Genomic DNA, 14069 nt, shown 5'->3' with positions numbered 1-14069 from the left:
GCAAGAGCCAATTATACTATATTGGAGAAACACAATTAATTACCCATAAGGTATTGTGTTATAGTAAGTATCGGAGAAACTTATTCAGTTTCCAAAGTATACGCGAAAGCGGTTGATTATATTGAGACTATAAATAAAGAAAAAATTTAATATCTTCTATTACTACATCTTGTAGCGGGGTAATATGTATGTGAAAAGCTACCCGCTTTATTCTCCAATTTGTACTACATAAACAAAAGAATACCACAATGAAGTGGATATTTATTGATATAAAAACCTTTATCATAATAAACTTGAAGTTTATTCATAATTGCACACATCATGGTGTAAACCTGAAGTTTATCAATATTGATAATTTATCCAGTTGGCATACTTGGTTTAGCCATGTTAGTTCATGTATGATGTGCACAAATAATAGAGAATTCACATGGGTAAATATTAAAGAACTAGAAAGTTCTTTACGAATTCTCTTATATTGCTTGTTCTCATTAATTAATAGATCAACTAAAATTGGGATTGAATCCCATGAATGCTGGAAATATCAAAGGTGAATATGGACACATTCACCTGCCATGTATACCACATAAGATGCATCTATGAGATGGTTACATGTGCGATTATTATTAACCCGCAACATGGTGTATTGCGAGGTAACTTGCTCAATAATTTAATTTCGAGCATAATTTCCAGATTTTTTATTCAAGAAGTTCATCTTGATAAATTGGTTTACATCACGTTCGTTTAGCAAAATAATTACTCCACTTAATAGCTAAACTATTGCTTATGAGAACAAAGTTATCTATATCAATTTGATATACGTTATATACGAAAGTATATTAATTTCTCCCCTCACAAGTGGTTCATGGTCAGGAACCAAATAATTCCATCTTATTATAATTGATGTGCGGTGTATATTTTGATTAACACCATAACGCACAAAGATGGGTTCTCAAAGTTGAGGAACCAAGTTAGTTTTTCTAACATGAGGGGGAGACAAAATACAACAGTTGAGAAAAAGTTACATGGAATGAATTATCATTTATACATCTAGATCCTCGAATAAGATAATATGAACTTGAAGTTCATAAAAGGATAATTCAGTTGCAATATATTGCAAAGCATGCCAGACGCATTTGCTGACCCAAAGAAAGTAACTATATTCTCATTGCAAATGCTCCTATTAAGTCCTAGAAGGACAAAGTCTATGGTACGCTTAAAGCATATAGACAAATCGGTTTCAAATAAACTTCTTGATAAAGAAGATGAGCAAATGATCAAAATGATCATAATAAAGGAGGCAAGTGATCTAGAAGATCACATGACATAACACTTCATAAAATCTCACGAGAGATTCAGGTACCTGAATATATGAATGAAGAGATCTCTATGTTATGTCTTTATGAAAAATAAGGAGGTTGGAACCGATATAAAATATTTATCGACGACATCTATCATAGCGCTAAGATAGATGAGGATCTTAAGTCTATCGAATATAGACACAAAAATATTGGCCAAATGGAAAAGCCACAATTCAAGTATAATTTGAATTTATATGAAAGACATGTAGTTTTGAACATGTAGTTCAAATACTTGAAAGTATAAAGCCAATGATATGTGCAATCAGTTTTCGATCTCTTATTTGTCTAGCATGACATGAAACCTTGATATGCATCTAATTAAAGTCTATTATATGACTTATATGGCTTAACTTATGAGACCCTTGAAAGATTTAAATTGCTTGAAGCATATACAATTCTTGATCTTGAAGTACCACATCCTCATTGCAATTTGTGCATATATGTATCTTGCTATAACTATAAGCATGATAATGTGATAGCGAGAATACCTCCATAGAGATATTGAAGAGCCATTCTACGATATTTATGAAGACATTATATCTCTATCAAGAATGATGATTTCAAGGTACAATATATTCATTCAAGTTAATATGGCTGATTTGTTCATCAAATCTCTACCAAAGATCTTTTGAAAATGGTGCACAAGATTGGAATGCAAATGCTCAAGGATGTGAATTGATGCTCTCATCAGGGGGAGTTAATACGCGTTGTACTCTTTTTCCCTTTCAAGGTTTTGTCCCACTGGGTTTTCCTTGCAAGGTTTTTAACGAGGCAACCAAAAGGCGTATTATTAGATATGTGTACTCTTTTTCCTTTTCTAGATTTTTTTTTCCCATTGGGTTTTCTCTTAGTTAAGGTTTTAACGAGGCACATTATCTGTTGAATAGACATTCAGGGGGAGTGTTATAAATAGAATTGTATTTATGGTGAATGTCTATATTTAGAGAGATTCTAGGGTTCATTGCTTGTTGGCTAAGTCACCCTCTCTCTATAAATAGAGGGTTCTATTCTATTGTAATTCATCCCAAATCAATAAGAATTCTTTCTCTCTACTTTTCTCTGCAATACTCTTCTTTCTTCTTCTTTTATTGTTCATAACATTCCGTGACTTTTCTTCCTAATTAACAAAGTCTTCTAAAAAAAAAATTTTCCACTATATTCTTTTATAATTATTTCAAAAATCCCCTTTGGGTTGAATGTCGTATCTTAATCTTCGCATAACACGAATAATAAAGCGTTGCTGAAACGAGCAAATTGGAATGGTTATAAGAATGTTTAAGAAAGTTCATTGAAATTAAGGTAGCATATATTAAATCTGGGTAGTTTTCTAAGTATGTCAATCTTATATAAAATGTCACACTAGTGACGTACATAACGTTTAGGAAAAAAGTTTTAACATATTTCAAAGGCTTGCAGTTGCTTCGTAGTTTACATGATCTGACGCCTAGCTCTCATTGAATCTTCTTTTGTTCTTTAATTTTGGTCTCACAATAGTAAACGAAGGGAAATAAAAAGATCTGCCAAGAATATTTAAGGCAAGTTGTTTATGAAATGTTGCTTGTTGTGAGTAATTAAAGCACAACGGGAAGGATACCTTAATTAGAATAATACAAAAAGTTAAAGGGATTCATAACCACGTGTCATTTTAGGGTAATAGCATTACTTTTTACAAGTTAGAGTGCGTGTTAAAGAAATTTTCATACAAGTTTGGGAAGTATGTCGTAAGCCATCTAGCTATTTATGTATGTAATAATGTAGTTCTTAGTGTTAGGTGTTTGCTATAATTTTCTTACCATATTTGGTTTTCCTATCTCTTGAAGGAAAATGGCAATATAATTACCTTAACTGGGTTTTCCTTTTTGTAAAAGGAAATTATAAATCTCCAATATTTGGCTAGTCCTTTTTCTTATAGGAAAAGGTTTGGACTTCTATAAATTGAGGATCCTTCCTTCACATACAGTAGCATCCACAAGGTAGCCATAGGGGGCTTGAGAGTCGTGTTTAGGGAAAGAACTTTATGGGACAAGTGTTAGTGTGTCACTTGTGTTTGCCTCTTCGTGAGGTTGTTCTCTCGATATTTTGTACTCTCTTTTATTGTAGTGGATTGCTCATCTCCGCCGTGGACGTAGGCCATTTGACTGAACCATGTTAAGTGTTTGTGTCTCTTTTGGTAAATTTCTCTTTTGTTGTTGGATTTATCGTTGCTCAAAGTTTGCTTTACTAGCTTCCGCATGACACCTGACTTTTTTCGGTCCTAACACTTAGTATAGTACTAGATTTTCGAATTAACACATAATAGGCATATATATAACTCTAAAATTTGGCCTACTTCTTTAACTCAATCCAAGCCGATTGCGTTGGATTAGCCACTTGATACAGCAGCATTGTCTTCTTATTCTTAGAATTTTGTGGCATGAAACAAGAAAAGAATGGCAGAACAATTGCATTTGATAAAACTTAGGAGTTAGGACCAGCCTGAAGTGAAAACCATAGCTTTGGTGACTAGTACAATGCTCTTTACATTGGGTTGTCCATCAAGTATTTTGTCTCTTCATATAGTAGCACACAATAAAAGTTCAGTTTCCCACTTTCCCCTCAAGAAGAGAAGCATAACAGTAATCAATAACAAGCACTTTCTTAAGAAGAAAGCATAGAGAAGTCCAAGCTAGCAACGATGGCAGAAAAGGAAGGAGGAATTGTCAAGAAGGGGCATGAGGAAGGTTTGAAAATGGCGGTTTCTCTACTCGAAGAATTCAGACTCCCAACGGGGCTTCTCCCTCTTGCTGATGTGATTGAAGTGGGATTCGTGAAGAACACAGGTTATATGTGGATCCTGCAAAATAAAAAAGTTGAACACAAATTCAAGTTGATCAGCAAACTGGTAAGTTATGACACTGAAATAACTGGATACATTGACAAGAAGAGAATCAAGAAGCTTAAGGGAGTGAAGGCTAAGGAACTGATGCTATGGCCTCCAGTTAATGAGATCACTATGGATGATCCTCCCACTGGCAAGATTCAGTTCAAGAGTCTCGCTGGCATCACCAAAACTTTCCCACTTGAAGCTTTTGCTGCTGGCCAGTAAGCAGGAAAATGATGCCTATTTTCTGATTCGCGATATTTATGTTTGGATATACTGTTTGCTTTTTCTCAACACTTCTTTCATGGTCAGCTCCACTGGGAGCTAAATAAGAATTTAAACTTAGATGTATTTGGATCAAAAGAGTGATGGAAAAATACATTTCATACTTCTTTTTGCTCTGTTTGTTGTGTGTTTTTTCCTTTTCGCTTTTGGTTCCTTTAACTAGTGCCAATTTTAAGCCTTTTCTATTCCACTAAAAAAGAATAAAAAGGCAAGTGTGACTTGCGAGAGATCAAGACAGTCATTCAATAAGGATTCAGGCTTTATTGGCAATACAGATTCGTTAGTTAAAATGACTGCAAGAGAAGAGCCAAAATACGAATATTACGTGCTATTTAATTCACTAATTGATCTTTAAGCATGAAAATATTAAGTAGTTGGCAGATTAATATAGAGAAGTGACCACCTTTGTTAGAAAGACACATTCAAAGAGACAAATGAGACTGTTAGCAACTCCATTAGGCTATAATTACTTGAGATTAACTTTACATCGAGTACCCCATCATCAATCAAAAACCGTCTTCTTTCTTCCAAATATTGAATAGCTATACCCTAATAATATGGAGGTAAGTTTTTAACCGATATACATAACCATTAACCACGCCTCAGTACAAACCGGCAAATACTTAAAGTTGGCATTCATCTAATCGACTCTTGTGCAGCTGAAATGCGGGGTTAATCCATGCTCCACAATTGCACTGCATGCCTGCCCAATTGAAGTAACCAAGGCGTGCTTTGCAACCCAGGCACTGAAGCTTGTCTTGGACACAACCATCTTCAACTGTCAGATGAGTATGAGCTACATTAATAATTTGAAAGACGGAAAGCAATTTTTCATAGGAATAAAGGAACAGTTAGGAATGAGACTCACCAACTTGCATCCACTTCATGGGCTCAACAAAAATAGAGGAGCATTGAGGTGCCTCCTGCTCCCAGGGATTGTTGCTTCTCTTTTTCCACTTGAAGCATTTTTGGCCTTCTCCAGGTTCATGTGGAACAACTTGCTCTGCTGATGCAACAATCCTTCGACATTTCTTGCAGCGGTATATGACTTGTGGTTTTGCTTCAGTACTAACATCAGTGTTATTAGCTGCTTCCATGGGTACTAGGTTACTTTATCTGTTTACAGCCAATGGAAAGCACAGTGTAAGAGAAGATTATTGCAGAGTGACATGCTTATAAATCATGAGGAGAAACAAACTAATAGTATCTAGCATGTGCAGAATAATCGTGATATAAAAGCATTGATTCATGAGTGCAATAAGACATGTAGCCCATTTTATGAAACCAATAAAAATGCATGTATAACAAGTTAATAGCCAAACATCTTAAAAATCATGTAAGAATCTTTCAGCATACTGATGTCCCGTATCATAGGGGATATCACTTTGTCCATTATCTAACATTTCATAAGCCAATCTTGAAGCACAGAAGTTGCTACAGGTCAGCTATTTGACATGACCGGTTTGTATAACATATGAACATTAAGAAAATATAACAGAAAGCACTAGCTCCATAATTAAAGTACGATAAAAGCGAAGGCAATATAAGTACCATTATCAGAATAACCCAAGAATTAATATAAAAAAAAACTCATAAAAGGGCCAATTCCTTAATCAAACTTGTACAGATTGTTTAATTGTAGTACTAATTCGCCAGAGAGAAACTTAATCCCTAAGAGTTAAATCAGGTTGCAAGAAAAACCATGAGCTTAGTCTGTATTGCAAATGAATATCCATGTTAATCGGTCCTACGGATCTCTACACAAAGCACACTGCTCAACTTGCCGATATAAAATATCCATCAAAGAATACCAAGAACTGCACTAACTGCGATAATGGGAGGGCATAGGTGCAACATACACCCAAAATATAACTATCATCCAAATCAGTTTTTGTGGGTAGTTACAACCTGGCCCCTGATTGCAGAACTATACAACAGAACAAAACTAGATAGGTCCTGCAATCAATCTATCAATCAAGTACGCCTCAAAACTCAATCCAAAAACACTTAAAGTCATCAGCTATATGAATCTGCAATATATGTTCAGCAATATCCGAGTCTATTTCATTCAAATAATCAGCATGTAAATTTCTGTGAAACTAGATGTCACATAAATCTAACTCTCATCATACTCATCGTTACACTGATATACAAGTCTCGTACCTTCAACTGTTGCATTAAGAAAAAAGAAATACTATAGCAATGATCCAATAGACCAAAAGTATATGGTACACCTTTGTGGCAGGATTCTGAAACAGGTCCAAGTTAGATATCACAATGTCCTAAACTACACTTCAATTCCTTGTCATTAACTAATGTACAATTGTCTAAAAGTCACAATAAAATTGCATCATGTGCATGGCTACATAATAAGCCTCCCAAAGAACCTTACAGCGAAACGGATTAAAATTGGTCACTTCAATTTTTACATAAAAACAACTTTTCTCCATTCAGAGAAACACCTAATTGGATAATTTTTCACATGAACTTAATGACGATCATAGAATCGAACACATACATATCTTAATTCAACAAAAAAACACCTCGTAAGAACTCAGACGGGAAAAGCGATTAACAGGAAAAAGAAATAGAACTTACAGTGATGATTTTTTTGCAGAAGAAAGAGAAGTGCGGGGATTTCGTCGGAGAGAAAGTGGAAAAAGAGCGATGTTTGTAGCCATGACGGAGTATATGGCGGTATTTGAAGTTGGGGTTAGAGTCCGATATCAATTGGGTTTAGGGTCTGAATTTCGGATGGATTTGGGCTCAGAAATCCATCAAACCCAATCATGACATCGCAACATATCCAAAGTAGTAGAGATTTTTACACGGTTGAGCATTTCTTCAAAATTATTTAAAAAAATGGCATCATTCTTTGTTTATTCCACAAAAAGCAATTCTTTTTACAGATTAAGCACACAATTAATGAGTAAACATAATGCACTAATCATGGGATTGATTCTTATCCTTATTTCATTTTTTCATACTCTTTCTCATCTTTTCCAAATTTCATTTAGCATTCAAATCTCTCTCTCTTCTTATTAGAGGTGAAAGTAGAGGAGTCCTAGTGACTTTTTTGATAATTTATTACCACTGTGCATCTAATATATACAAGGTATATAATGGTACTAATTCATAAGAAGTGCATATACAACATATATGTTATAAAATATATACAGGATATATCATATGCATTTTCTGTATATATATTAAATATACTGCTTATATAAGTATAATGATTTTTTTATATTTAAAAATACACGTATAATAATTTTTTTACATATATAAAATATATGGTTTATATACATATAATACCAAAAATCGGGCGGTTTATTACTTATTACTAGTTTACAATTTTTTTGACAAACCCAAAAAACAAAGGAATTTTTCTACACATTGCACAAATTTATTGTTTCTAAAAAAATATTAGTTCTACTCCGAACAATTAAAAAGAAAAAGGAGAGAAGTATGATGGACTAAATCATAAGAAGCACGACTTGAAACATGAGCAAAAAGGATCCCACGTATAATAGCATATAATTCATTACAACCACCATAATTGGAATTGAGAGAAATATTAAAATCATTATTACCAAATACCAATAAAATAAAGAGAAACACTCCTAAAAGATAAAAGTCTATCTAGCGTGAAATTAGCTAACGACAACATGATTTTTGCAGGGATTCGGGTGATGAGATGCCGATTTAATAGATAGAGTGACTGAAATGCAAATACATGATAGCCAAAATTGTAAATTAAGATAATCTGCTAAGGCAGTGTAAAAAATTTTAAATTATTGCCTAGTTATGTTTTTTCCTCTAGAAGGTTAACAAGTCAGATTTTATTTGTCAAATAGCAGGGGGGATTTTCATCTATATCCGCTTTTTGGGTCACATTTTAACTTATACCCGCTTTGCAAAAAAAAATTGCAAGCGTACCCACTTTTCGCGTAAACTTCAGGCATACGGGCTTGAAGTAGCAAAGGCAACCGCGCAAACTTCAGCATTCTAGTAGACGGGCCTGAAGTTGTTTGTAATTGCTAAACTTCAGCATTCTACTAGCTGAAGTTTTGTTTCTCTATTTGCCGAACTTCAGCATGTTTTAGCTGAGTTTTGTCCTGGATTTAATAGTTTTGTCGTAAAGCTTTTTCAAAAACTTCAGCAGAAGATGCTGAAGTTATTTAGTTTATTTGTAAAAACTTCAGCACTAAAATAAGCTGAAGTTTTTGTACTATAGTCGTACTAGCTGAAGTTTAGTTCTCTATTTGCTGAACTTCAGCATGTTTTAGCTGAAGTTTTTCGCGTAAATGTCACGATCCAAACCCCGCACTGGTTGTGATGGCGCCTCTCGTGAAGACGAGGCCAGCCAACTAACCCCAACTCGTCTTTTCAAAAAAATAGTTAAACATGAATAAACAGCTTAAATATGACTTAATAGTATTAATTAGCGGAACAACCCAACACAGCCCTAATCGGGGTGTCACAAGTCACGAGCATCTATAAGAATGTAATTACATTCACAAGTCTAGAAATACACTGAACAGGCATAATGAATAACATGGAAAGGAAACGGTGCTGCGAATCCTGGCAGTCACCTCGCTAAACTACTACAGCTCTGCCTCCAAACAGCCAATACCCGCTACCGGGTGAATAAATACCTGCAACTGCACACGAGGTGCAGGGAGTAAAGTGAGTACTCCAACTAAGTGAGTAATAAAGGTAAATAACAACTGAGCAGTAAGAAATCACGTAAAGCAACTAACATGCTGTATAGAAGCAGGGTACAATCCTTTGAGAAAACAGTGAAGCTGTGAAATCTTTAGAAATATATTGGCTCAGTTTAAATCTCCTTTGAAAATGATCTTTCCAACAGTTACGAAATGATTTCAAAACAGTTAATGCTGATAAGCACAGAAAAATCCGCCCCTCGGGCACAAATATCACTGTATAACAGGTAAAAAGGCAAGTAATTATGCAAGATGAGCACATAAAAGCTCGCCCCTCGGGCAATATCTCAAAACAGTACCAGCCCCTCGGGCTCACTCTCAGAAACACTCTCAGCCCCTCGGGCTCTCTCTCTCAGATCACTCTCAGAATAGTATCATATAGTAACCGCTGCGGCGTGCAGCCCGATCCACATCTCGCTGCGGCGTACAACCCGATCCACATATCATCGACGACGCTCACTGGGGGTGTGCAGACTCCGGGAGGGGCCCCTTACGGCCCAAGCGCAATATCAAGCCACCTCGTGGCATATAACATAAGGCCTGAAAGTCTTCTCACATCACTCACAAGGCCTGAAAGCCTCCTCACATCACACTCGAGGCCTGAAAGCCTCCTCACATCACACTCGAGGCCTGAAAGCCTCCTCACATATGGCCCTCGGCCTTACTCAGTCCAAAAAATATCATAAGCCCCTCAGGCATCAATAAAATAGTAGTTATCAGCCCAAACAACAGTGGAAATATCATTTAAGTCTCAAAGTTCAATTAAAGCGGCTGAGTTTGTGAAGCAGTATAATCAACAGGACTGAGTTCAAGTAGTATATCAAAATAGTGAGGAAACAATGATAAAAATCCCCGAAGGGTTCAGATAATTGGCACAAAGCCCAAATATGACAATAAGCCCAAATCATGATAATAACAAATAAGTTTCAGTCAAATACGCGGTAAAATCATCAATCGGGACGGACCAAGTCAGTATCCCCAACGGTGCTCCACCCCACGCTCGCTATCCGGCGTGCAAGTCACCTCAATATAGCACTACGGTATGCAAATCCGGGGTTTCAAACCCTCAGGATATCATTTACAATCATTACTTACCTCGAACCGGCGAAATCTCTAGCTCGCGACGCCTTTGCCTCTCAAATCGGCCTCCACGCGCGTCGAATCTATCCAAAATCAGAGCGAATACATCACAATAGGCTAAGGGAACAATACCCAATCGAAAACAATCGAAAAATATCAAAAATCTCAAAATTAGCAAAACTCGAGCCCCGGGCCCACTTCTCGAAACTCAGAAATTTTCACATCAATATGTTCCTTACCTCCTCACGAGTTCATACATACCAAAAGTTCTCAAATTCGACCCCAATTGGTCCTTCAAATCCCCAAATCAAATTTTAAAATCCCAAGCCCTAGTTTCTTCCATTTTTGCTTAAGTTCCATAAATTTCTAGGTAGATTACACAATAAAAATGAGTTTCAAGTTCAAAAATCTTACCTCCAATCGATTCCCCTTGAATCCCTCTTTAATCTCCACCAAGAAGCTCTCAAAATGATCAACCATGGACGAACCATGACCCAAAATCGAGGATGAAGTGACTTAAAACATTCTGCCCAGGTTCTGGAATCCCTTCAAGGCGAACGCGGTCAAACCCCCGCGTTCGCGATGCACAAATTTTCCTTGACCAAAATAACCGCTACGCGAACGCGGCCGCACACACGCGAACGCGATGCTTTGGACCTCTGAACTTACGCGAACGCGATGCCATCCCTGCGAACGCGATGAACAACTTTACTAGACCTTCAATCACTAATACGCGATCGCGAACTCGACTCCGCGAACGCGAAGCACCACTGACCGACCTTCCGCGATCGCTAACCAAATAACGTGAACGCAAAGAGCATTAACTGGCCTGCCCAAAATCCTTCTATGCGATCGCGATATACCCCATGCAATCGCGAAGGATTAAATGTCTGCAACACCTAAACTGAAAATCTGCAACTTTTCAACTTATAAAATGGTCCGATTGACCACCCGAAACTCACCCGAGGCCCCCGGGACCTCAATCAAAAGCACCAACACATCCTAAAACATCACCCAAACTTGTTCCAATCATGAAAACACCTCAAACAACACTAAAACCATCATTTCTCATCGAATTCAAGCCTAAGTTCTTCAAAAACTTCCGAAACACGCATCCGATCAAAAACCCAACCAGAACACCTCCGAATGACCTGAAATTTTGCACACACATCCCGAATCACATAACGAAGCTACATCAACTCTCGGAATTTCATTCCGACCCTCGGATCAAAATTTCGCCTATCAACCGGAAATCGCCAAAATACTAACTTCGCCAATTCAAGCCTAATTCTACACCGGACTTCCAAAACCAATTCCGATCACGCTCCTAAGTCATAAATCACCCAGTGAAGCTAACCAAATCATAAAAACTCCGATCCGAGCTCATATACAAATAAGTCAACTCTTGGTCAACCCTTTCAAATTCCAAGCTTTCAACTGAAACTGTTCTTTCAAATTCATTCCAAATTATTTCCTGAAAACCAAAACCAATGATCTACATTAGTCACAATACATAACACGGGGCAAGTCATGCCCGAGAACTGGCGATCGAAGTGCAAAAGCTCAAAACGACCGGTCGGGTCGTTACAGTAAACTTAGTGTTGGCTGATATTTTTTTTTTGTAATTGCTGAACTTAAACATTCTACTAGTTGAAGTCTTGTTCTCTATTTGCTGAACTTCAGCATGTTATAGCTAAAATTTTGTTCTATATTTGCTGAACTTCAGCTGATTTATGGACTATATTTAAAGTCACAAACTCGTTATAGGTCTACTGCATCAAAGAAGTTTTCCCTAAACCTGATATGATCTTATTAAGTTTGTAGCAGTAGCTTGGAAAAATTTCATAAATTGCACCATTTATGTTCATCAAGTAACACTGCAGTTTACATTACTATGTAAACTCTGGCCAGCAATATTCGAGTCATGGGATGGGATCCATTGGCTTTAGGCACATTGTGCTGAAAATTGCAATCACAACATCAAAATCAGGAGGTCCAATGCTATATCATTCGTATACAGTAGACGATGAAGATTTCTTCCTACACATATCTGTTTTGCCCTCATCGTACAGAAAGAAAAGCAAGATTTCCTTTTTTCCTTTATGAATATGTTCTTTATACATAATTCCACGCTACAGTTTTCCAATAAAAAGAAAGGAGGAAGAAAGGAGCGCACAAGTAGCAGGAAGAAGGAGGGGCCTGAAGTTGTAAAAATTAGGGTATAAGTTAAATAATTTTAAAAATATGGGTATAGGTAAATGGGGCGACCAAATAGGGTGCCCTGTGCAATTTTACAAATAGCACAACTAGCTATTTTTTGAATTGGTAACCAAAAATAATCTGTGTTTGCAAAATTATTAAAAAATAGTCATTGTTTTGCTAAGCACAAAAAGTTCCAGCATCATATGCGGAATTATGGAGCTCCTGCGTATAAACTTCCAGCCTATTATGTTGGAACTCCAGGACACGGAAAGTTCCAGCATAATATGCGGGTTGGAGCTCCTGCAAATGAACTTTCAGGATATTATGATAGAACTCCAGCACATTATAAAAAGGGAAATTACCAGCTATGTCCATTTATAAGTAGCTCATTACAAAAATTGGTCAATTGATAAAATATTACTAATATTAGCCAAATTAGCCAATTAGCTATTTGTAGCAAAAAAATATCAAATTTTTGCTTTGTTTTGAGTGAGTGTTATTAGAATAGATTGGGCACAACTTAAGGAGCTTGAATCTCAGTTTTGGGATGATTTGGTGAAGTTTTGAGGTGGTTTGAATTGAAAATTCGAACTAAAAGCTGAACATGAAAAAAAATGATATGTGTATCACACTATGTATCATTTGTGTATTACATATGTATCATATTTGTATCAATTGTGTATCACATGTATATCCATGTATACCTGTGTGTGAAATACATACGTGATACATGTGTCGCAGAAGACTTTTTTGAACTCGATTTAATTACGAATTTTGATACAAAACCAGTCCAAATCACCTCCAATCTTCCTCAAATTTTGTATATTGACTTATCCATATATGTTCAATGAATTTCAACTATACCCATTGAAAAAGTTCCTTTTTTGTTTAGATTTTTGGAATATTGTATAGATTTTTGTATTTCATCACCTTATTTGCTAGTCCGTCCATGAAATTTCCTTTCCGCCTTGTATCTAATGTTGCTAATCACGCTTAAAAATATGGAAGGTGATTTTTGCATGTGATTCTTTGAGAGAAAGAACCCTATTATTTGGTTTTTTAATTTTTGTTGGCTAGTTTTGGTAAGTCTATGACTAATGGCTAGAGGTTGGTAAGTTGAGATTTATTTGGGATATTTCTGTAAGTTTCCCTTATAAAAATCCAAATATTATGCTGGACTATTTCCAGATTTTTAATAGTGTTTTTGTTCAGATTTTATCTTTACATGAAAAGTGGCTAAATTTCGATTACTTTTGATAGTATAACTATTTTTTAATTACCAATTATAAAATATAGTTTTTTTTGAATTTCACCCATTTTACTTATATACATTGATATATAATTTTTCTTACATTATTAATATAATTCAAAATATTGAAACAAACTTCAAGTCCATACAGGAGTCTTGAGATCATTTGCTTAAACATCACTGAATTATTATGTGAATAAAAAAATTTATATCTGAAACGTTATTTATCTGTTGATATTTGCTTCAACAAGTCTGCGTTTCTTTCTTTTGTATAAAAAGAAGTCACTTATCTTTTGTTATTTCACTCA

The 14069-nt window shown here is 35.9% G+C and overlaps 2 protein-coding genes across 2 annotated transcripts; one reads left to right on the top strand and one right to left on the bottom strand.

Moving 5' to 3' along the window:
* The first annotated feature begins 3692 nt into the window (after positions 1-3692).
* LOC109220622 lies at positions 3693-4619 on the top strand. The gene has a single exon (XM_019385082.1). It carries the CDS (start codon positions 4033-4035, stop codon positions 4441-4443), a length of 411 nt encoding a protein of 136 aa, XP_019240627.1. The 5' UTR covers positions 3693-4032; the 3' UTR covers positions 4444-4619.
* Positions 4620-4941: 322 nt separating this feature from the next.
* Positions 4942-7357, bottom strand: LOC109220624 (probable inactive dual specificity protein phosphatase-like At4g18593). Its single transcript, XM_019385085.1, has 3 exons — positions 7102-7357; positions 5372-5619; positions 4942-5281 (listed from the first exon to the last, which is right to left on the bottom strand). Exons 2-3 carry the CDS (start codon positions 5598-5600, stop codon positions 5127-5129), a joined length of 384 nt encoding a protein of 127 aa, XP_019240630.1. The 5' UTR covers positions 5601-5619; positions 7102-7357; the 3' UTR covers positions 4942-5126.
* Between the last annotated feature and the right edge of the window lie 6712 nt (positions 7358-14069).

This window comes from Nicotiana attenuata, unplaced genomic scaffold (genome assembly GCF_001879085.1).
Source record: "Nicotiana attenuata strain UT unplaced genomic scaffold, NIATTr2, whole genome shotgun sequence".
NCBI lineage: Eukaryota > Viridiplantae > Streptophyta > Magnoliopsida > Solanales > Solanaceae > Nicotiana > Nicotiana attenuata.
Note: the sequence above shows the minus strand (reverse complement) of the source record. Positions and strands in the feature narration are given on the sequence as shown.